The sequence below is a fragment of the Herpailurus yagouaroundi genome, unplaced genomic scaffold, assembly GCF_014898765.1.
Source record: "Herpailurus yagouaroundi ecotype Mexico unplaced genomic scaffold, PumYag 183, whole genome shotgun sequence".
NCBI classification, from domain to species: domain Eukaryota; kingdom Metazoa; phylum Chordata; class Mammalia; order Carnivora; family Felidae; genus Herpailurus; species Herpailurus yagouaroundi.
Window position 1 is genome coordinate 5,048,884 of NW_024412414.1, and position 25,346 is coordinate 5,074,229.

The window sequence follows — 25,346 nt, forward strand, 5'->3', positions numbered from 1 at the left end:
CTTGGAAGGCTGTCTTCATGAGGCATGTCTCAGCCTTGGGTCTATCACAGAGTCTGGCCTTGAACTTGCCTTTGGCCTTGATCTCTCTGTGGGTGCTAGGAAGATTTCCAACTTCGAAGGGTAGAGGCCACAAGGAACTTCCAGGACAGGGACCACGAAGGTGCTGGGGAGCAACAGCCTCAGTGTGAAAGGGAGGAAGAGGGAGGAAGAGATGATCAGGAAATCTGTTCAGGAAGGGGGTTCTGAGGAAAAAAGCCCTTCCCTTGGGGCTCCAGCTAGTCAGGGAGCTGCCCTTGCCTGTGCCCTCCAGCCCTAACCCCAGTATTCAGCACTGCCCACCAGGGTGTGAGTCACGGCTCAAGGCCCACCTTTCTTGGTTTCAGGACGCTGGATGCCAACTTGAGCTCAGGGTTAGGTGGAAAGGAAATCAAAACCTTGGCGGTAGGTAGAGTCATCAAGGCCTTGCCTGTGGTTGACAGGGCCTTAGAGCCCACCAACTTGCTGTGCTGCAGTCTGATGACCCGCCCCTGGGATCGGAGCACATGAGAAGGCAGCCCGGCCTTGGTGTGAAGGCTGGGGAAATGGTAAGGGGCTGTGGGAGCAAGAGGGGCAGTGAGGGCCTGGGGAGGCCCCAAGGCTGATCAGCAGCCCCTCAAGGTGTGCGTGGAGGGTGGAGAGTGGGGGAAGAGGAGGGCTGGGGTGTGAGATGGCAAATGGAGCCCTCCCAGTTCCTCCTCCAGAGGCCATGGGAAGAACACAGGGTTTAGAGCCCAACAGACCTGGGTCTGCATCCCAGCTCTGCCCCTTCTGAGATGTGCAACCTCAGGCAGCTTCCTTAAACTTCCTGATACCTCGGCTGGAAAATGGGGATAATAGCACCTACCTCGCTAGGTTGTAAGGACTAAAGGAGCTGGTTGGGTAGCGGCACAGTGTAAGTTGTTAAGTGCTGAACAACTATTAGCTCCTTTCCCCCAGGGGCAACTTTGCGTGGAGGCAATGGCAGAATACCGCTGCAGGAGAAGCTTGGGCTCTGATGAGAGATGGACCTGGGACTGAGTCCTGGAATCTGTGAATAAGTACCACTACCTTGCAGGGTGACTATTTTGGAGGGAACGATACTCATTTGGTCACACATTTTTAGAAAATACTTTGTAAGTGATGGCTTTTACTTGCTACTGGTGTCTTTTTGGTGGGGCTACGGCGGGGTTGCAAATCTAGGTGGTTAGGAGGGGCTTGGAGAGCAGGAAGAAATTGCCTTGGGACCTTGGGGTGTTTTGGGGGAATGGTCTTACCCAGGGCTTGGGGGTTCTTCAGACTCAATGGCAATCTGTTCAAGGGGTGGGGTTGCATGTCCCCACTAGCAAAGGTCATGGTGAAAATGCAGCCCATCCTGGTGCTGGGGGGTTCCCACTTCCGGAGATTGGGGTAGACCAGGGCCGAGGCACATTTCGCCTTGACTTTCTTCCCCTTTCCGGGGGCCGAGGTGGTGGCAGTGGAGTCTGGCTTCTCAGTGTGCCCCAGGCTCCTGGCCCCAGCAACCTTCCTAGGAGCTGACCTGTGAGTAACAGTCCCCAAATCCTTGCCTTCCCCAGAGGCTCGCTGGGTCAGCAGGTGAGGGAGTGCTGGGCGGACTCCCATCCGCCGGTGACACATTGCCAGGGGCTTCTTGATGGTGGAGCCCTCTACTAGGAGTCGGATACCCACATACTGGGGTACCTCCACGGCAGGCTGTGGGAAAGAAGAGGAGATGAGGCCTGTTCAGACAGTGGTGCTGGAATCCTAGGCCCAGAAGGAATCAGGACAGAGATGGATGGAATTAATTTCTGGGTTGAGAAACAGGGAGCCCATCTCTGTTCTCTAAAGGGTCTGGCTCGAGAAGCCTGAATCAGTACCTAGAAAGTCACAGAACCCCTGGGATTAGTAACCCTGTGGAGTCAGGGAGTCTTAGTCATGCCTCTATTAGGACCCCCTACCCTTTGCCCTCCTAAGCTCTCCCAACCCCTGCTGGAATGTGTAGGGTTCTGCTCCATAAGCCACTGCTGATGGACAGCTTCCTGAGTTAAGCCAGATTCTCCGCAGACAGAATTTGAGTTATGTCACCCAGATAGCTAAGAGGCTTGGAGCCTGCCTATAGCCTTACACAAACCTATTATGGGGAAGGAGAAACTGAGAGCATTAATGAAGGCATTCTATTGAGAGAATGAAGTAGCAAATTTGCATAAGGAGGCAGAGAAAGAGTTCCAGAAGAGGAGCCTCTGTACAATGTTCAGTTCTGATTAAGCCAGCCATACATCCTGCAGCTGGGCTCCAGGACAGCCTCCCTGTGTCTTGCTAATGACCCGTTTTTAACCTTGAGCTAGTGTGAGGTGTTTTCTGTGTCAACAAAGGATCCTGATTAGAATCTATCAGAATCACTTGCAGCTTGTAAAAAATACAAATATCAGAGTTCCTACAAAGCCCCATTAATCAAAACTGGGTATCAAAATAAGTCAGTGAAAAGGATGACAGGAAAATGTGTCATGTGCACCTAAGTATCACTTTACAAAGTAACCGATCATTGCAAAGAGGAGGATGCAACGTACAATGGAGAGATGTGGTAGCTACCACCTTAACCCCATGGCCAGACTTAGCATCACTAATCACGAGACACACCAACAGTGTGTGCTTTGTGATAGTATATGAGGTACCCAGCATCACGTCTCAAGTGTTCTTGCCAAAAATGTCTAACCTGAACCTTAGCAAGCTGTTTGGCCCAACTTCTAGTTTATAGGACACTGAGATAACAGAAGAACAAGCTAAATAGCATCACAAAGAAACAATCAGACAAATCCAGAATGTGAGACAGTTCTACAAAACAACCAACCTGGTCCCTTCAAAAGATCCCAACAAACTATTGGGGGTGGGAGAAAACAGTGCTGCTGCTCTAGATTAAAAGAGATTAAAGAATACCAAAAAGAACAAAAGCCTGTAATAAATTTAACCAAGGAAATGAAAGGCCTGTACACTAAAAGCTAAGATACTGATGAAAAAACCTGAAGACACAAATAAATTGAAAGACATTCTGTGCTGATGAATTGGAAGAATTAACATTATTAAAATATCCATACTACTCAAAGCAATCCACAGACTTAATGCAATCTCTGTCAAAATGCCAAAGGAATTTTTCACAAAAAGAAAAAATCCTAAAACTTACATGGAACCACAAAAGACTCTGCATAGCTAAAACAATGTTGTTTTTTTTTTTAAGATTTTTATTTTTAAGTAATCTCTACACCCAGTGTGGGGCTTAAACTTACAACTCCAAGATCAGGAGTCACACACTCTACCAACTGAGCCAGCCAGGTGCCCCCAAAACAATCTTGAGAAAGAAGAACAAAAGCTGGAAGCATCACACTTATGGACTACAAACTATATTACAAAGCAATAGTAATCAAACAGTATGATACTGGCATAAAAAAAGACACATAGATCAATTGAACAGAATACAGAGCCGCCCAGAAATAATCACACATAAATGGTGAATTAATTTATGACAAAGAAGGCATAAAAATATTCAATGGGGAAAGGGCAGTCTCTTCGATAAATGGTGTTGGGAAAACTGGACAGCCACATGCAAAAGGATGAACCTGGACCACTACCTTGTAACACACAAACAAACCAACTCAAAATGGATTAAAGTGAATTTAAGACCTGAAACTATAAAATTCATAGAAGAAACCATAGGCAGTAAGCTCCTTGACATGGGTCTTGGCAATGATTTTTTGGATTTGACATCAAAAGCAAAGGCAACAAAAGCAAAAATAAACACGTGGGACTACATCTAACTAAAAAGCTTCTGAACAGCAAAGGAAACTATCAACAAAGGGGAAAGGCAACCTACCCAATGGGAGAAAATATTTGCAAATCATATGTCTGATAAGGGGCTAGTATCCAAAATATACAAAGAACTCATACAACTCAATGGCAAAGACAAATAGTCTTATTTAAAAATGGGCAGAGGATCTGAACAGACATTTTTCCCAAAGATGACAAAGAGATGGCCAACAGATACGTGAAAAGGTGTTCCAAGTCATAATCAGCAGGGAAATCCAAATCAAAACCATACTGGGATATCACCTCACACCTGTTAGAATGGCTATTATCAAAAAGATAAGAAATAAGTATTGGTGAGGATGTGGAGAAAAGGGAACACTTGTATGCTGTTAGTGGGAATATAAATTGGTGCAGCCACTGTCAAAATAAATAAACTTCAAAAAATTTTTTTATAAATAAGAATTAAAACAGTATTGAGGTTCCTCAAAAAATTAAAAATAGAACTGTGATATGATCCAGCAATTCCACTTCTGGGTATTTATCTGACGCAAGCAAAAACATTACTAACTTGAAAAAGTGTCGGCACCTTCATGTTCACTGCAGCATTATTTACAATATCCAAGACATAGAAACAACCTAAGTGTCCATCAATGGATGAATGAATAAAGAAAATATGACTATCTACTATCATGGAATATTCTTCAGCTATAAAAAGAAGGAAATCTTGCCATTTGTACAACATGGATGGGCTTTGAGGGCAGAAATTATGCTAAGTGAATTAAATCAGAGAGAAAGACAAATATCTCATGATGTAAATTATATGTGGGATCTAAAATAAAAAAAAAAAAAAGAGAGAGAGAAACAAAACCCCTGAATTCATAGAGACAGAGAACAGATCAGTAGTTGCCACAGGCAGTGAGCAAAATGGATGAAGGGGGTCAAAAGGTACAAATGTCCAGTTATAAAATAAGTAAGCCATGGATGTATAGTTAATAATACTATATCGCATACTGGAAAGTTGCTAAGAGAGTAGACCTCCTAAGTTTTCATCAGAAGAAAATAAAACCATCACTATGTGTGGTAATGGATATTAACTAGACTTATTGTGGTGATCATTTTACAATATATACAAATATCAAATCATTCATTATGTTGTATATTTGAATGTAATATTGCATGTCAATTACATGTACGTAATAAAAAAAACTTCAGACAGATCTAAGTCCTTTAAAGCAGCTACAGATCTTTTAAGCATCCCAAGGGCATACCTTTATGTCTTATGTTTAAGTCTTTAACACATTTTGAGTTAACAGGGCTGTAGGCCCTCTCTGTTAACAGTAGGGCTTCTATAATTGTGAGGGCTGTTGTCCTACAGTAGCCTCACAGAGAGAAGAGCTATCTAAGAATTGTGGATATGGCTTTTGTATAATAGAATAGATTATAACTTCATACATAAGAAACCCACAAAGTTTTAAAAAATATGCACTTGGACTGAATGGGACAAACACAATATGAAATCAAAGAGGCTTCTATACTCCCACACTTCTATGAGCAGGTAACAGACTAAGAACTATTGAGGTTCATGGGAAAGGATGATTTAGGACTGAACTGAGATCCCAATGGATGAAAGCAACAGCCACAGAGAATTCCTAGGAAGTAATGATGGTCCAAATAGCAAAACTGGAAATATATGCGAGGCTAGATTTCAGAGTGGCTATGGACCAATGCTTCCTGTGTACTTCCTACTCTGCCTCTCTTTTTTGAGTGAGGTAATCTATAAAAGGAAAAAAGGAGGACAAAGTAAGACAAACACAACCAATGCAAACAGTGAATCCTCATCACATGTTGGTTTAAAATAACAAAAACAGGGGCTCCTGGGCAGCTCCGTCAGTTGAGCAACTGACTCTTGATTTTGGCTCAGGTCATGATTTCATGGTTGGTCGGTTGGTCATGAGATGGAGCCCCACATCGGGCTCAATGTGGGGCATGGAGCCTCTCTCTCTCTCTCCCTGCCCCTCCCCGACATGTGTATGTGCGTGCTCTCTCTCTCAAAATAAATAAACTTAAAAAAATTTTTTTATAAATAAAAATTAAAAACAAAAACAAAAAAAGCTATGAAAGATTTTTCAGGACAACTAGGACATCTGAAAAATGCAGATGTGTAGTCCCTAAGCCAGACGTTTCAGAACAGTCTCTAGGGGTGGGGCTTCCTGACTCCTGTACATTTGGAAAGCTTGCCAGGTGATTTTGGCCTGTGAACCAGCATTTGGGAACCATTGTGCTAGAATGTTCCCTTCCCCTTTGGTTTTGTCTTATTTTCCTGCCCTTATATTTGTTTTTTGAAACCAATATGCCAATATTAATTTATGATCAGTAACTGTGACAAAGACCAGGACACCTGGGTCATGTAATCAGCATGTTCTCTACCTGTGACCAAACTCTGATAGAAGCCAAATCCTTTTTTTTTCAAATGTTTATTTATTTGGGAGAGGCAGTATGAGTGGGAAACAGGCAGAAAGAGAGGGAGAAAGAGAATCCCAAGCAGGTTCTACACTCAGCACTCAGTGCAGAGCCTGATGCAGAGCTCGATTCTACAACAGCCAGTTCATGACCTGAGCCCAAATCAAGGGTCAGACGTTTAACCAACTGAGCCACCCAGGTGCCCCAATAGAAGCTGAATCCTAATCAGAACGATACTTAGAATTAGGATATTGAATTTAACTACCACGAGAAATTGCAGAGTTCAGCAACCCTTGAAATTGGTTTTCTGACTGATTTTTAAAAACTGTATTCTATTCCAATAAGTGGACTCAAATCTCTTTCTGGAACAAGGTGAGTAAAATTATTATACAAGGAATAAAATAATAACAACAATAATAACAACAGCAGCAGCTTCCACTAACTGACTCTTACTGTATGTCCAGGCATTATAAGTGATGCCGTCTATCATGAGACACCTGAGGACCTTATTAGGTAGTAATAATAGCTAAAACATGTAGCATTTATGATGTTCAAGTGCTGTTCTGAAGGGCTTTACCTATGTCCTCATTTAATTATCACAACCTTATGAGGTAGGGATTACGTTCAGTCCTGCTTTACAGATGGGGAAACGGAGAACCCTAGGGGTTAGGGAATTGTTCAAAGTCACACAGCTCATAGTTATTGAGCAAGGATTTGAAGCCATGGAGGTTTTGCTTTTAACATTTTGCTATATGCATCTCTAGAAACATGATCCACATGTATATTTTTGTTGTTGTATTACAATTAATTTTTTTTTGTTTTAATTCCAGTGTAGTTAACACAGTGTTATATTAGTTTCAGGTATACAATATAGCAATTCAGCAATTCCACATATTACTCAATGCTCGTCAAGATGAGTGTACTCTTAGGGGTGCCTGGGTGGCTCAGTCGGTTGGGCATCTGACTTTGGCTCAGGTCATGATCTCGCAGTTCGTGAGTTCGAGCTCCGCATCCGGCTCTGTGCTGACAGCTCAGAGCCTGGAGCCTGCTTCGGATTCTGTGTCTCTCCCTCTCTCTGCCCCTAAGCCAATCATACTCTGTCTCTGTCTCTCTCAAAAATAAATAAACATTTAAAAAAAAAAAAAAAGATAAGTGTATTCTTAATCCTCTTCACCTATTTCACTCATCCCACCCCCCCCCCCCACCCCTGGTAACCATCAGTTTGTTCTCTATAGTTAAGAGTCTGGTTTTAGGTTTGTCTTCCCCCCACCCCCTTTCTTTATTTGTTTTGTTTCTTAAATTCCACATAAGTGAAATTATATGGTATCTGTCTTTCTCTTCTTGGGTTATTTCACTTAGCATTATGCTCTCTAGATCGATCTATCCATGTTGTTGCCAATGACAAGATTTCATTTTTATGGCTGAATAATATTCCACTGTATATACCACATTTTTTTAATCCATTCATCTATCAATAGACACTTAGGCTACTTCCATAATTTGGCCATTGTAAATAATGCTGCAATAAACATACGGTGCATTTATCCCTTCAAATTAGTGATTTTGTATTCTTTGGGTAAATACCCACTAGTGCAATTACTGGATCATAAGGATGGTCCACACATATTAACTCATTTTCACTCTCCCAAACCCTATGAGAAAGATGGTAACAGCATCTTGATTTTACAGATGAGAAAATGGAGGCTCAAGGAAAAGTGGCTGTACTGAGTCACTATGGCAGGACCAGAACTTGAACTGGGACTGTCTGACTACAGTGCCCTGTGCTTCACTACAGGGATGCGTGGAAGAGGGGACAGACTCCCTGGGGTCTTGCCTAGGCCCAGCAGCCTCACCTGCTTGTAGATGAGCTCAAAGGCTCCCGTGTCGCAGTTGCGGTCTAGCCGCCGGTCAATAACCACACGCAGGGTGTCAGCTTGCACACCTGCACAGAGCCGGGCGGTGACAGCCGTGGAGGGGGCCATGGTGGGGCTGGCATTGATCTCAATGAGCCAGGGCTGGAAGTCCTCACCAAACACAAAGTCAGCACCGTAAAGCTCGAAGCTGGCCTTCCGGCACTGCACAGTGTCCTGGGAGGTCTGTAGGGCATGGATCACAGCAGCCTTCATGCCAGGCACGATGATGGTGGACCAAGCGTTTGGGGCCCCCATCTCCTGCAGGTGGACCTGGAACTTCTGGCTTGACCACATGTTGTCTGAGGGCAGCAGCGGGTGTCGATGGCATGAATTCTCCAGGTGCTTCTGGATGGAGTTGTTGCACAGGTGCACTGAGCTGGGGCAGAAAGCAGAAAGCTGAGGTCTGGCTCCCTGTGCCTCTCCCACCCAAATGCGGGGAGGGCAGGCAAACCCTGGAACCAGCCCTGGGCACCCTGGACTGTTCACCTTGAGATAGGGCTCAGCTAGGGTAGACAAGAAGGACAAAGATCTGGGTGCCACCACAGTCTTCTAGGGCCAGAACCAGTCTTATCCCTTTGAGGGCACTACCTATGGGGCCACAGTATTATGTACATTAGTCCCAGTTAACCCTTCCAGCTCCTGGAAGGTAAGGTGGGTTAGAAGTATGGGCCCTGTAGTCAAACTGCTCAAGTCCCACCTTCACCACCGACTAGTTGTGAGATCTTTTCACCCAGGTGCTCCTTCACATCTGTCCAATGGGGTAGTAATAGTACCCACTTCACTGGGTTTTCATGAATGACTGAGATAATATACATGAAACACTTAGCACCTGTCACATACGCAGCATTCAGTAACCGACAGCTATGAGTTTCATAATACTGCCTCCATTCTTCAGATGTGAAAAAAGAAGCATAAAGAGGTTTCACTTGACCAAAGTCACACAGCCTAGAAGCTGCAGAGATGGAATCTGAACCCAGGGCTCAACAAGACTTTCTCTCAGCCCCCAAGTTAATACTGCGACTTGACTCTCTGCTCTCGCATTCTCCTGAACCCCCTGACCCTGCTCTACAGTCTTTTTTTAATAATATGTATCATTTTATTACCTATTAGATAATTCTACTTATTACATTCATTGCTTATCTATGAGTAACAGCATTAAAATGATGCCTTATAAGCATAAGATACTTAACATTACTTGTTCTAAAAACGATAAAATTAAGACAACCATTTTCTACTTAGAGTGGCAAAAATAATCAATAGCGTTGGGTAGGACATGGGCAGACACATTTCATACATATCCAGCTTATGTGCAGGAATGTGAACTCTTCAGAGCTGGGCTCTTGTTTTGTTCACAGCTGTATCTCAAATGCTAAAACATACTTGGTAGGTATCTGTTGGATGGGTAGGGGACCTGCCTGTGTGCAGTCTGTGTGTGGAGCCCAGCATTGCACTGGGGAACCACCTGTTGCTTGTCAGCTCCCCAGCTAGACAGGGAGCTCACAGGAAACAAGGAATGGGGCTCACTTGTCCAGGTTCTTCAAGGAGAAGGGCTGTGTGGAGAAGCGGATGTAGCTGTCACGGTAGAACCACACGGTAAGTGGGTTCCAGTCAGTCACCAGGAACCACTGTCTCAGGTCAAACTTGGTGCCAAAGATGAGCAGGGGACGCTCAATATACTTCTGTACCACCCACTTGCCGTCCTTCATCATCGTGGGGTTGCCGTCTACCAGCTTCAGCATCTCCTCCAAGTGGTCCATACACATGATGCCTATGGGGGAAACAGGGTGGTCAGGGATCAGGTCAGGCTTGGGCTAGAAGGGCCAGGGAACCATGGAACTGATAGGGCCAAGTACGTAAGAGTGCTTCTCCAGAACCCTGTTCTCTTTGGCAAAGCTGAGAATCTGCTAAAGATTAAAAAAATTGGGGGGGGGGACACCTGGGTGGCTCAGTCAGCTAAGTGTCCAGCTTCAACTCAGTTCATGATCTCACAATCCGTGAGTTCGAGCCCCACATGGGGCTCTGTACTGACAGCTCAGAGCCTAGAGCCTGCTTCAAAGTCTGTGTCTCCCTTTCTCTCTGCCCCTCTGTCTCTTCCAAAAAAATAAACATTAAAAAATATTTTTTAATTAAAAAATTGTTTTAATTAATCACTTCTGTTTAATTGAAAAGCAATATATGCACGCATAAAAATTCAAACCATATTGGGCTTTTTAAAATACCATATGACTTTGATTAGTTTTTTCCCAATAATTAACAGAATATAAAACATAAAAGCAGGCAGTACAAAGGGTACACAATTAAAAATACTTCTTTCCCAGAGGCAGCCAACTGTTGCTTCCAGGTCCAATGGATATCCTTCCAAGTTATGGAAGATTTTACGTGCCTCAGTTTGATAAGATTCTATACATCTAACTAAACATGTTAAGGATTCAGAATAGTTCTTGGCCCATGGTGAGCATTCAGTAAATGTTAACTCCTATCACTATTATTAGTTACCTGTAGAATAAATTTCTAGCTGTAGATATGCTGGCTCCAAGGGTATGTACATTTTTTTCATTTTATATTACCAAAGATGTTCTACCAGTCTGCACTCCCAGCAAAGTATATGAGATTATGTATCTTCCCACATCCTACCCAACACTATTGATTATTTTGGCCATTCTCTTAGGTAGAAAATAATTGCCTTATCTTAATTTTATCTCTTTTATGCAAGTGACATTAAGTATCTTATACTTAAAAGGCATCATTTCAATGCTGATACATATCAGAATCACATTGCAAACATACATACTCACAAGTCAATCTCATTCCTTCATTGTTTGGCACCCAAAGCAGACTGATCACCTGCCAATGGCACAGAATAACTTGTGTCTAGTTCCCAAACCAGATCCTTTCTCAAATGGCCAGAATGATCACCAAGATTCCCAAAAATACAACGCCTTGTATAACCAAAAATTAAGGCTATTCATGTCCATTGACCCAGCAATTTCATTTTTAAGAATTTATCCTAAGCCCAAAAGATATTTGCACAGGATGTTTATCTTAGTGTTGCTTGTAACAGCAGTCAATCAACAATAAATAGGAAAAAAACTGGCAGCCATCTAAATACCCATCAGAAATGGATTAGGTAAATCCATGACAGCGCATCTAAACAAGAGTGAAGTATGCAACTGTGAAACAGAATGAGATAAGAGAGTACATACTGTACTTTTATGTAACATCTAAAACTAGGCAACACTAATCTATAGTATTATAAATCAGAATAGGGGTTACCATTTTGTGGACATAGAGACTAAGAGGGGTCCAGGAAGGACCCTCTAGGGTACAGGTATTTTATTTCATAATCTGGGTACTTTCCACAAGTGTGTTCACTTTGTGACAATTTGTCAAGTTGTATGCTCACACCTTTTCATTGGAATATCACATGTGCATTTCAGTTCAGCTTTTCTAAAAAATGGAGATACAACTTTGAAATTTGGTGCTAGGTACATGGGGATTTACTGTGTTATTCTCTCTAGTTTTGTGTATCCTGAATGTGTACATAACAGTAAGCTAAAAACAAGAAAAAAAGAAAAAGCAGATCTAGATGTACTAAAATGAAGTCCAAAACTTATTAAGAAAAAGAAAGATGCAAAAAAGAGATGAGTTATACTAACTGACATGGAAAGATATAATAAATGAGAAAAGAAGGCTACAGAATAATATGGTGTTTAAAACAGGGGAGCCTGGATGGCCCAGTCAGTTGACCATCCAACTTTAGCTCAGGTTCTTGATCTCCTGGCTCATGAGTTCAAGCCCCACATCGGGCTTTGTGCCGACAGCTCAGAGCCTGGAGCCTGCTTCAAAATCTGTGACTCCCTCTCTCTCTGCCCCTCTCCTGCTCATGCTCTGTCTCTGTCTCTCAATAAATAAATAAATGTTAAAAAAAATTATTTTAATAAAACAACACACACGTGCGCACACACATGCACCCTCCCTCACTCTCTCCCTCCCCAAATGCAGGGAAGGAAGTATAGAACAAACACACCAAAAGGTTAATATAGTTATCTCAGTGAAATCAAGAGTGGCTTTTGCTTTCTTTTTTCTATATTTCTGTATTGTCTAATCTTTTTTTAATAATAAATACATATTTTTATAATTAGAAAAAAACAACACAAGTATTTTCAAGGTAGGAAAAGAAAAGACCAAGATGCTGGTTTTGAAGTGACATGGGGATGTCACTCAGTGTCTGGACTTTAACAGCTTCACCTGGACATGAACAAACTCAGTATCTGGAGGATCTGGTGCAAAAAGTCTGTTTTCCACATCTCATGAGTCCTTAACCAGTTTTTTAAGGCTGGGCTAATGCATCACCCCAGCTTGTTGGCTCCCCTATTATAATTCCATTCATGTTGGGCTGAGCAGACAGGATAAAAAATAATGGCACATATACAGCAGTTACTATGTAAAATCACATATTATACTCACTTATCCTCTGGAGTAGGTAATATTGGCTCCATTTACCGAATGATGAAATGAGGTAGAACAGAGGTTGACTCTCCTGCCCCAAGTCTTACAGACAGTAGGAGGCAGAGCTTGGGTTTGACCTGATGTAGTCTGGCTCTCAGCATCCATACTTTAACCACTGTGCTATACTTCACAAGGATGCACTGGTCAAATCAGAGAGCCCATAGATGACAGACCACTGCACATGAGTATCATCAGACACACCTAAAGCATTAACCCAACTCTGAGGGCAGGAGAGAAGATGACATCGTCATCACAGCAGCCAACGTTTGTGAGGTGATTACTCTGTGCCAGGCACCATGCTGAAATTTAGCCACAATACCTCATTTAATCCTCACCTCACAGGAGGTTATTATCATACCTTACAGATGAAGTAACCGAGGTTCAGAGAGGTGATGTAACTTACTCAAGATCACACAGGCTATTAGTAGCAAAGCTGGGATTCAAACCCAGGCAGTTTGGGTCCAACACAGCCTGCACTACTAATCTCCCTAGCCTCTAGTTAGAGACGCAAGCTGTAGGGTGCTGTTGCAGGAAGCAGGGGCTGACTCCCACCTCGTCCTCGGGACTTGGCTCCCGGCTTCACGATCCAGACGTTGCGATCTCCTTCCATGTCTATCTGCGGCACCACGGCCCGCAGCTGCTGCAGGATGTCCTCACAGCGCTGGATCTGAGTGTCGAGGTGCTTGAGCTCTGCCCCCTCGCTGTGGGGAGATGATGGGACTTGGGCAGGGATGGGTCTGGGGGCAGCCTGGTGGACAAGGCAAGAGGAAACACAAGCCCCCTGGCCATGGTCCAACCAGCCTAGGTCACACCCTCCCCCGAGAGAGCCAGATAGGTCTCCTCCAAACCTCCATCCCACCCTCAAGCTGCCCCCCAAATTCTAACTGGCCTAGGGTGCCATCTGAGAATGCTAGAATATGAAAGAAGGGGGATATTCCACTTATTACACGCCCTCCTACTCCAACATTCCAACTTCTGCAACCTACCTTCTGTTACAATAGAACTGCCTTCAGCTGAATTTAATCACACCAGCATCTGATGATGAGGCACTGCTGTGTGCCAGGCATGGTGCCAGGGGTTTCACATATATTATCACTAATCTTCTCTATGGCCCTGCCAGGGAAGTATTACTGTGTAAACTGAAGCTGGGAGAGTTCAGAGACTTGCCCAAGGCCTCATATTGAGTTAAGTGGCTGAGTCAGGATGCAAATGCTGTCCTGTATGATCCCTCCACCCACAGGTGCTTTTTGGAGTTCATATTCCTCCAAACCTGGACCTAACACCAGTTGATAGGTGGGTCCCTTTCTGGTCTAATTCTTCCTAAGCACATCTGTATCACACATCTTGGCTTGTTTCTCGTCTCATCACTTACCACTCCACACCTATGCTTATTTGGTTATTGTGTCTGTCTCCCTCCCCTGGAATCCAAGCTCCATGAGAGCAGGAACATTTTTTACAGTCACTATTCTGCTGTATTCCCATCCCCCAGCAGTACACCTTTTAGGTACTCCCCAAGTCTGTTGAGTGGATGAATGGTTGCCTGCCTCAGCAACTGGGCTGTGCAGATAAGAGTTCATGGACAAAGACAGACTCTGTTCTCTACAAGACACAAATGTACTGAACTAAACCAAGTCATGAAATACCCTAAATGGCAGCCTCATCCACACTCTCCCATTCCTTTTCTTCTGACTGAATAGGAAGGAAGCTTCCACTAGATGCTAATGCCTTTTTACATCTTAGCCTTATGAATGTCTGCAGCCTTGAAGAACTTATACCTCTTTTAACAATGAGGCAGCAGCACCCAATGGGGAAGCACCAGAAGCAGAGACAGCCAAATGGTGGGGGCTAGGCATGGCCTCTTAGGAAAATTCACACTCAAGTCCTAAATCTTCTATTTCCAGAGGGTTTGCTGGAAACTTTTCTGTGGGCCATGGCATAGGGAATCTGCTTAATAAACCTGTGATTTGGCCCAGGGAAGTGTCATATGATGGTGGCAAGGGCATGTGTCATTTGAAAAAGTACATTAGACATAACAATACCATTTTTATATTTAACAACAAACAACAAAAAAGCAACTGGTGTTTTTGTGGGAAGTCAACCTTGATAAAAGCCTGGCTGGTGAGCCATGTATGTGTTTTTAAAAAGTTGAAAACAGGGGCTCCTGGGTGGCTCAGTCGGTTAAGCAACCGGCTCATGGTTTCAGCTCAGGTCATGATCTCACAGTTTCTGAGTTTGAGTCCCACATCAGGCTCTGCACTGGCAGTGCGGAGCCTGCTTGGGATTCTCTCCCTTTTCCTCTCTCTCTCTCTGCTCCTCCCCTACTTGTGCTCTTCTCTCTCTCTCTCACTCAAAATAAATAAACTTAAAAAAAAAAAGCAGTTGAAAACATAGCCATAAGTACTGCATAAATTAATGAATGCTAACTATCCATAACTTCAGTGAGTGAACCACTTAACAGCATTTATATTTGACTGAGGCAGCCATGTACCCCAAAACCTTTTTTTTTTTTTTTTTTTTTTTTTTTTTAAGGTAGGCTCTATCATGGGACTTGAACTCATGACTCTGAGATCAGGAGTTGCATGCTCCACCAACTGAGCCAGCCAGGCACCCTTATATGATGTAAAATTTTACATAATCCCAACTTTTGAGAAGTGCCTAAGGCTCTCTAGAACTTACCTCACATCTAGAAATACAAAGGACTCATGTTCTAATGTTCTTAGTCTTGAGAATTCTTAGTTTAAGAAGGAGGGGCTTTTTCTGATACTTATCTGGTAGTTAAGGTAGTATAGGGTCACCTAGTTTTTAATTTCTAACATTTAAAACAGATACAAATGAATTATTTATCAATAATGAAGGTTTGCTCAGTATGTCATTCATTCTAAGTTCATTTATTAATTCTTTAGTCTCCCCTATCAAAATCATTAAGTCTGCCCATTCCTTTCTATTAAAACCACCCCAGCTGAGGCCCTTAGCACTCCCACCTGACTTGCTGCAAGCCTCCCCACCTGAGCTGTACACCCACTGAGGGCAGGGACTACACTTCATTTTTGGAGACTGGCACAATGCTGGGCACACAGGAAGCGCTCAATAAATGCTGGGTGCCCTCCTGCCTTGGGGGCGCTTCTCCCTTCCTCTCTCCTGCACACCTCTGCTGAATCGAATTCCTCAGAGTCTCAACTCTGAGGGAGTCTCAACTCAACTCCCTTCCTCTGATTGAGAACTTTTTACAAAGTGTGTTCTGAGAACACAACCCCTCAGGATGCTTGGGGTAGGGCGGGGGCTGGGGTCACAAAAGTATAGGATATAGTGTACAGTCTGTCTCTTGGAGGTTGACATCACCCACAGGTTCTGAAAAGTCTTGCATCAAGGAAGCCTAAATTCATTAACTTTGTTTAACCTGATGTTTTCCAAATGCAACTGACCACAAAAGCCTTTCTTTCATCAAATCGATTTAGGTCCCACAGAGCTAAGCATCCTATGGAGCATCCTTTGGGAAACACTGGCCTCCAGGATAAATCCCAAATGACTTGACAGACTCTCATTTTGTGAATGAATCCTGGGAGTTACACTGAGTGCATAACACAAATTATCCTGTCTAATCCTACCTTGGAGGCAGACATTATTTTGCATGTGAAAAGTAAAGCTCAGAGAGATGACCTTTGCCAAGGCCAAAGAGCTTGGAAGGTGCTAAAAGTCAAGACTATCCGACAGCACAGGCCATGATCTCAGTAATTATGGCACGTCAACCAAGATTCAGGAAGAATGGTTTGGGACCTGTCATGAAGGCAGTGGGAGCCCCCGAGGGTTCTTGAAACAGTAGAGGCAGGGCAAACAAAAGTGGGAGGCCTGGGGAGGAGAGAGTCTATCTCTGAGCATCAGCTCAGAACACAGAAGCCCCCTGAGGGCCAGGGGGAACCTGCCCATCCCGCAGCCCTGCGGCAGAGGTACTCACTGGACCACTTGGTAGTAGCGCTGGAGGAAGAGGGACCAGCCCTCAGGGCTGAGGTACAGTGGCGCCTCCAGGCCCTTGTCGATGTCCATGTGAGCCAGGTTGCTAAGGTGCTCCTCACAGGCACACAAAGCCTCATCCACAAACTCTGGGGACACTGTCGCTGGCTTTTTCTCCTGTTTCTTGGGCTGCTTGTCTCCTGAAGACAGAAAGGGGCCTGTCACTATCTGACACGCAAGGCACATAACCTGACATATGCCACAGCCTCCAATGCTCTAAGGCCTGTCATTTGCCTTAGGCCCAGTATACACCTGTACCCTATACTGTCCCGGGACCTGTCACTTACCTGAGGCTTTGTTCTAAATTCACCCGTGACCCTAGTACTCACCCTTGGCCCCACTGTTCCAGGACCTGTTATTCACTTGAGGTTCTACCCTAAATGCACCAAAGCCTCTCAGGATATAGCCCCAGCACACACCTGTAGCCTCTCTGTTCATGGGACCTCTGACACACATAAGGCCCTTGTGTCCCTGATCCTGGCACACAAGTCTTCTTTTCACCTGACACACCCAGGAGACAGCAATGGAGAGAACTCTTTCTGGAAGAGGCAGGAATTTTCCTCTATCCAGTAGAGCTGCCCCCTACTTTCCTGAATCCATGGCTGATAGGCCCTTGGATAATAGGATGGACATTTAGAGGTAGGAACTAAGTTCAGAGACAGAAAGGGCAGGCAATGGGTTGAGCCAACATGCAGTAAGGGATTCTCTGTGTACCCCTGCCCCCTGCCACAAGGGACAAGGGGTCCTCAGACCACATAAAAGTACATGGTTTCACTGCTTCTTCCTCATCCGAGACCTGAGCTCCCCACAGGCAGGGATGGACCATGTCTTCTTAGTCTGTCCTCTCTATACTGCTTGGCCACATGCCAGGCCCATGGGATGGCTGGATGATGCAGTGGATTAATTAACAAGTGGATCAGAAGACAGGTGGGTGATTGGGAAAGAAGAACAGATGAGTGGGTGGAGTGGAGGATACATGGATGGTGGATAGGAGAATGGAAAAGCAGGTGGGTAGATAGGTAGATGAGTTTGTGGCAGGATGGGAAGGAAGGTAGGTAGAGGAGAGGATGGATCAATAAGGAGTGTGGAGCTGAGAGAAGGTAGGTGAATGAGTAGATCAACAGTGTGGAAATGAATGATAAATGGATGGGCGGGTGAATGTGAGCTCAGTGGGTGGGGGTGGGGGACTAGGCAGGTAGACAGGTGAGTAGATGGATGGATGGACAAGTGGGTGGGTACATGTATGGATGGTGGGTGGGAAGAAGAAAGATGATGGGGAGGGGCAGATGGATGTGGCTAATACATAGACAGATGTGTAGATGAACACATGGATGGATGGGTGGAAGGATAAATGAAACAGGTAGGGAGTGGAGGTAACCATAGTACTTACCTGGGGCCTCTTCCTCTTCTGCCTGGATAGAGAACGACTTCCATTCGGACTTCACCACCAGCTTGAGAACGTTGCGGGCAGCTGTCAGCCAGAAGTCCTCTGCTCCCGGGGCAGGGGATACCCTGCTCAGCCCCTAGGCTCAGGCCTGTTCTGGTTCCGGAACCTGATCATAACCTGCCCCATTTTGGATCCAGAACCTAACTACCTTCTGACTCTAGACTCTGGGGTTAGAACCTGGCTCCTGTTGCAGTTGCAGATCCAGGCCTAGAATCTGATGTGGTATATATACTGCCTTCAGAATCTTGCCTAGACCTGTTGTCTCATTTTCCCCTTCTGTTCCTTCCGATACACTTTTGACACTTATTCTAGCCTGAGAACCAGACCTGAGCCTAAAACCTATGTCAGATTTGGAGATGAATTTAAACCTAGCATCTAATCTGAACCCAAATTCTGACCTGAACTTGGAACATGTTCTGAAGTCGGAAACTACTCTGCCTTAGAAGTCCAAAGTCCACAGCCTTTTCTAGATTTGGAACCCAATCTACCCAGTGGAATTTGCCACAGGCCTGGAATATACAGTGGACTCTAAACTCAACCAATCGACCAACTCTGAGAACTTGCTTTAGAATACAAATTAAGCTATCTGAGCTCTTCTGGAGGTCTGGGTTGACCAAGCTAGGAAGTTCATTATGGGAGTCACATTAGGGAAGATAAGGATTGGAAATGGAGAAGGAAGTCGGCTGGAGTGAATGAGAGCATCTAAAGAGAGGCCTTTTGCTCTCTAACATGAACCAGGGTTTAGCCTGGGGGTCCAGGAATGGGGCTGGCATCTCCTTACCTATGAAGGCCTTTTTGTCATCCTCAGCACCCAGGCGGTAGCAGCGTGGAAAGAAGGAGTCAGCATCAGCCTCATCAAACCATGGCAAATTCCGGAGATTGAGACACAGACCCACCTATGAAGTTAGCCACTGAGGGGGCACAGTGGGACTTTCCCAGAGCACCTCAAGGGACTTCCCACAATCGCCACATGCCCAGACAGCTCAGGGAGACCCTGCTTAAATGTTCTCAGAGCCTCTGCTGCACTTGATAGGCCTGACTCACTCATCCATTTCCTTATGTATGCCCATGCAGTTTGCTCTGCCAAGAATGCCGTATATCCTTCTTATCCATCCTTCACATTCTTTTTTTTTTTAAGTTTATTTATTTTGAGAGAGAGGGAAAAAGAGAGAGCATGAGCAGGAAAGGGGCAGAGGGAGAGAGAGCAGAGCCGTCAGCACTGTGAGATCAAGCCTGAGCCAAAATGAAGAGTTGGATGCTTAACCCACTAGGCCACCCAAGTGTCCCCATCCTTTCACATTCTTAAAGACCTGCCTCCTTTAGGATATCTTCCCAGCCCGCACCAATAACATACTAGTAGGTTCTAATAATAAAGCTCTTCATTCTTGCCAGAACCCTACAAAATAGGTGGTATTGGTATTCTCAGCACCTGGGTGGCCCAGTGGGTTGGGCATCTGACTTCAGCTCAGGTCATGATCTCTCAGTTCATGGGTTTAAGCCCTGAATCTGGCTCTGTGCTGACAGCTCAGAGCCTGGAGCCTGCTTCATATTCTGTGTCTCCCTCTCCTTCTTCCCCTCCCCTGCTTATGTTCTCTCTCTCTCAAAAATGGATGAAGAATAAAAATGAAAATTAAAAATAAAAAAATAAACAAGAGGAAACTGAGGCTCAGAGAGGTGAAAACACTTGTTAATAAACCCAGGTAAGATCGAATGGAACCATCAGCCAGATACCCCTTGCTTAACTGGTAAGGGGTCTCTTGTTTACAGTCATTGGATTTGGTGTTTTCTTGGCTCCAGATGCTGTTTGGATCCCGGAATCTATCTTAGTCATTATGTGTACATTTGCCAGATATGCTGCAGGGGTTGGATTTGAACCCAGGCCTGCCTGACTCCAAATTTCACTGAACTATATACCTCTCCACCTCCTAAGAACTCTTACTGACAAGGAAAGCAGGGAGTCGGGTTGCCAGCCCAAGGACTAGTCGGTTAGAAGCTGCTATGCCCTCTCCGCTGGGGAACCCACCTTTGTGGTAAAGGAGCCAGCCCGGGCATAGTGGTTTATCATCTGATCCTTGGAGAGGATTTGACAGTCCAACACGTCCCGCCGAGTGGTCCAGATGAAATAGGGGATCTCGTTCCGAACCATGCGGGACTGGGGAGAGCAGAGGAGATGGGGGAGGCTGGTGTTTCTCAGCACAAGGCCTGAGAAACTTCTCCTCACTCTGTTGAGCCTGTGGGGGGGGGGGGGGGTGTGTATGTGTGCGTGTGTGAATAGAAGAAGAGTATGCTTCCAAGGTGGCCTCTAGCCCACACCCCATCTTGGGATAAGGTAAGAAGAGACATCTCTTCCTCCAGGGCACACACTTGTGAGCAGAAAGCAGGCTGGCTGGCAGAACTCCTTTGGTCAGGTGCCCCTAGGCAGTGACTGAGCCACACAACCGAATGCCACACTTTTGTTTTGGCCCATGGCTATCAGTGACAGGACAGTGACTCCAAGCTGATGGGCACAGAGTGTGTGACAAAGACTCTCTCAGGACTCTACCTCCTTCATCCTTCCCACAATTCTGGGAGGTAGAATTACTAACAGGCAATGATATCATGTGTTGGGCCCTGTTCTAAGTGCCTTTTTTTTTTTTAAGTGGTTTTCCTATCAATTCATTTAATGCTCATAAGAACCCCATGAAGTAGGTGCTATTGTTATCCCCATTTCACAGATGAGGGAACTGAGGCACAAGCAGGGTAAGTGACTTATCTAAGAGCTCACAGGCTCGAGCCACATGAAACTGCCAGTGTTCAACTTTTTCTGACATAAAAAAATGACAATTTGGTATAGTTCAGCTTAGTAAGTGGTGGTGCCAAGATTTAAAGCCAAGTGTCCTCACTTCAACACAAAGGTGTCCTCACCTCCATACCATCATATCAGTGCCTTTCAGAGCTTTTTAGGCACTTCCTTCCAGCCTTCGCTTGCCAAGGGCAGAGAAAAGATGTGAAATAAGGGGGTTTTATTTGGAAGGGGGAATTACTAGGTGGGCAGGTTACGCTGGCTTATAACCTAGCAGAGTTCTGATCCCAGGCCAGCCTTGTCTGAGCCCCACTGTGTCCCTCACCACTCTGCTGGCGCATCCAGGCTTTATAGAAGCAGTTTTTACTATAGATGAGGAAACTGAAGCCCAGAGAAGGAAAGGACTTCTCTGAGGTGACCCAGCTGGACTCTACTGCTCTCCCTCTAAGTCCCTCACTGCCAGCCCCCGGGGCCCTCACCATCAGAGCATGTGTCCCATCTAGATCATCAAATTCCAGTAAATCATCAAAGTCAAACAGCTGTGGTGGCCGAAACGCCTCGTCCTCGTCTTCATCCTCTGTGGATGCAGAGCCCAGGCCTGGTGAGGCCCCTGTCCCTGCTCCATAGGCCCATACCAAAGTCTCAACCCTGGGATAGAGGGAACCAAAGGAAAGGGACTCAGGAGGGGCAGCCTGTGGAAAGGGAGGGAATGGCTCACCACCCTCAGTGGTGTCACTATCACCCATTACTGAGCTATCCAGATCCTTCTGGGGTGGCGGCAGGGTGGTGCCTGAGTGATGGACCATCTTCTTCTCCACCCAGCCTCTCCGGCGCAAGAGGCACCGTATCACTGGGTAGCGGCCTTGGATCATAAAGATCTTCTTCTGCTGTAAGTTGAGAGAAGGATACTTATTCAGTGAGTATCATCCAAGTGCCAAACATATGGGATATAGTGGTGAACCAGACAGTTCTGGTTTCTACCTTCAGGAAATGTTTATGTTCTAATAGGAGAGACAAATTATAAACACAAAGAGAAATAAATATGCATAGTAATAATTATAATGGTAATAGCTAACAATTATTGAGCACCTACTATGCACTGCTTAGCTTACATGTATTATTAATAATATGTATTCTTAATAGATGCTATTATCCCTATTTAAGTGGTTATGAAACAGAGACATAGAGAGGTTGAATAGTTTGGCCACAGAGTAATTAAGTGAAAAAGCATTTAAATCCAGGTTGGCTGCTTCCCAAAACTGGATGCTCAAAAGGGACCTAGAGAGACTAGAAATACATACATGGGAACGGTAAGAAGGAGTGTACAGAACTAGGCAAACGGCAGTTCAGGCAGAGGGAAAAGCATGTACAAAGGTCTTGAGGCTGAACAGAGATCAGAAGAAACTGGAAGGAAGCCAGGGAGGATAGGGTGTGGAAAATGAGGGCAGAGCTCCTAAGGAAGCAGGTAGTGGTAGCTTCAGGAGACTGAGGAAGGCCTGCAGGCCTTGAACAGACTTGAATTTTATATTGAGGGTAGCATGAAGCAATAAAGGCAAAGTGAGGACGTGATATGCTTGGAGGCTTAATAAGTTTGGCTTGCGGCTATACAGAGAACAGATGGAGGGGAAAGGGGTAGGTAGGAGAGGGGACCAGGCAGACCAGTTAGAAGGCTGTCGTGGTTTGGGCAGGAGAAAAATCACAATAGCATTCTAGAATGAGGGTGAAGATGTGGAGAAGGTGACAGAGTGGAGACTCGCTTTGGAAATACACATGACTGATTTTGCTCATGGGGTTAGATGTGTAGTAGGTAAGCAGGGTGCCTGGCTGGCTCAGTCAGTACAGCACTCAACTCTTGATCTCAGGGTTGTGAGTTCCAGCCCCATGCTAGGCAGAGAGTTTACTTAAAAACAAAAACAAGAACAAAACATGGTTATCTAGATGTGTGGGTGAACAAACAGAAAATCATATTTCTGGCTTGATAACTCGGAGACAGGAAGACCGGAGATTAGGGAGGATGACACGTTTAGGCAGGAAAATCAAGAATATGGTTTGGGGCATGGGTATGAAATGCTTCTAAATTCTCTCTGGGTGGACATGTCAAGTAGGGGGATGGATCTAAGGAGTGTGGAGTCAAAAGAGAGACAAGGGCATGTAGAGGGCACGGCATGTTGACCGGACCCAAAGCCAAGAAGATCGGTGTGGAGAGAGATCCAGGGAACCAGGAAAGCCCCGTAGAGCCTTCAAAGGCTGAAAATTAGCAGCCAGGGAGGGCGAAAGGAAAACTAGGGGTGTGCAGACAGCCAAGGGGGAAGGGTATGTGGGGCAGCAGTGTAGAGTGACACAAGGTACCAGACCAAGATTAAGACAGAAAGGGGGCTGTTGGATTTGGCTCCTTGGAGGTCAGAGTGACTGGGACGGATGGGAGTGGGTTAAGGCTAGAAACCAGAGGCTAAGAACTGAGTGGTGAATCCCAGGTAATTAAGTTAGACAATTCCACAAAGAAGGGGTACTGAAGAATTGGGAATATTTTAAGATGGGTGTGGGATCAAGGTTTTTGGTTTTGTTCGTTTGTTTTTAAAGAATGAAAGAATACAGTTCGGAGAGGCAGATTAAGCCATTCTCAGGGCCCTTTCTAGACACCCCCCAGCCCCCTCCGACCTTGACAGCTCTCTCCACGTGGATCCTGGCGTTTCTGAGCCGGCCCATGTGGTGAGACGCCTTGGAGAATCCTCGCCAGAGGACAAGGGAACCTGCAGAAAGATGCGGAGTGGGCATGGGGCAGCCTGGGAGCTCGGCCTAGCGTCTCTCCGGGCCTCCCGACGCCCACACTCCTTTCTCCACCCTTCATCCGTATACCCACACTCCGCACTTCTCCCGACCCCTCATTCCCCCCACCCCAAGTCGTCTCGTCCTCTCCACCACCTCCGACCAGGATGGGCAGGCCGCAACGGGCCTCATCCTCCTGTGACTGGGCATCATCCAGGGCCGAGGTGTGCGGGGACCTGAAACGGCAGAGATCCTCGGTGCTCTGCGCGTGGATGCCGTAGGCCGGCAACTCGAACGCGCGGCTTAGGCCGCGCGCAGCGGCGGGGCTCCCGGCCCCGCGTTTGCGGCCTGCGCGAGCTCCCTCGGGACGGGCGGAGGCAGGCCCAGGTCCCGGCAGCTTCTCGGGAGGCTGGAACTCGGTGTGGTGCGCACACGGCCATGGGGCGGAGGTTCTGGTGCGTGACTCCGCAGGGTGCGGCTTCCGCCGCCAGCTGCACACCGGGCCGCCCTCCCGGCAGAACCAGGCAGCAGAACCCCGGGGCGCGGCCCCAGCTCCCCCACGCTCAGAAGCAGGGAGGCGCCGGGGCCCTGCATGCGCCGCTCACGGCAAGCGCTGTCCCGGCGCTCGAGAGCCCGCCTCCCTCAGCACGCCGCCTCCACGCAGGGGAGGGCCCAGCGGAGGCTGGAGAGTAGCCCTCAGTTCCGAGGCCCCGCCCTCTGTTTGCTGTCGCCCTGGAAACCATTCCCCGGGCACAATCAGGGCTCAGGTAGTGGGTTGCGGACTCCCTCCAGCGGGCTAAAATACGGACCTCACCGAAGGTGGAAGCACAGAGCACCGCACTGCCAGTTAACTTCAGGGTCATGGTTCCTGTGGTTTGGGTCATTCCACAGTATTTATAGAGAGCAACCGTGATATGCAGGCAGCAAGCTAGGTGCTGGAGACTGGAAGAAGAAACTAGAGGTGACCCCTGACCTCATGGGGGTTACAGCCCAGTGGAGGGAAAACAAAATAGCAAGCAACAAAGAAATAAAACAGCTGTAGGTATGATAAGGGCAATCAACAAGCAGTAAACTGAAACCAGGAAGGGGATAAAGTTTAGAGAAGGCAAAGATGTCCTCTCTGAAGAGGTGACATTTAAGCTGAAGACTACACAACGCAAAGGAGGTCAGGAGCTGGCTAGGGAAAAGGAATAGTATTCCAGGGAGAGGAAAGTCTCAGCAACAGCCCTGAGGAGGGTAAGAACCTTCCCTGGGAACTAAAAGGCAACCAGTGTGGCTGGAGCCTAGTGAAACTGGATCAGATCTACAGAGCAAGGCGGATGGGCCTAGGGTAAGGTCCTTGGGGATTGATCTGAAAGCCAGGGCAGTATATGGGGGAAACAATGGGAAAGTACAGAGTGCAGCACAATCTCCCCCTTGCCCCCACCCCACACCACCAACTCAGAAATAGGAAAACAGATTATTGTTTGAGTCAACCACAGAAAAAATGTAACAGCCACAGCCCTCCAGACTGCAAAGACTTAATAACCTTTTTGGAGGTTGTGGCAAAGTATGATCTTCCAAAGTCACAGGTGACATAAATAAGGCTCCAAAAGGTTAATTCGCCTAAAATCACACAGGACAGCCAGCAATGGAACTCCGGTCTGAC

At 46.0% G+C, this 25,346-nt stretch overlaps 1 protein-coding gene across 1 annotated transcript; it reads right to left on the minus strand.

Annotated features, from left to right (window-relative positions):
• Nucleotides 1–105: 105 nt before the first annotated feature.
• Nucleotides 106–25,129, minus strand: TTLL3 (tubulin tyrosine ligase like 3). Its single transcript, XM_040492022.1, is given in 14 exon segments — nt 106–592; nt 1,293–1,728; nt 8,127–8,562; nt 9,711–9,954; nt 13,248–13,396; nt 16,648–16,843; nt 18,094–18,192; nt 18,932–19,046; nt 20,174–20,302; nt 21,412–21,509; nt 21,651–21,819; nt 23,591–23,682; nt 23,828–24,241; nt 24,244–25,129. Coding segments are annotated over 14 exon segments (2,868 nt in total). The 5' UTR covers nt 24,293–25,129; the 3' UTR covers nt 106–350.
• Nucleotides 25,130–25,346: the final 217 nt, after the last annotated feature.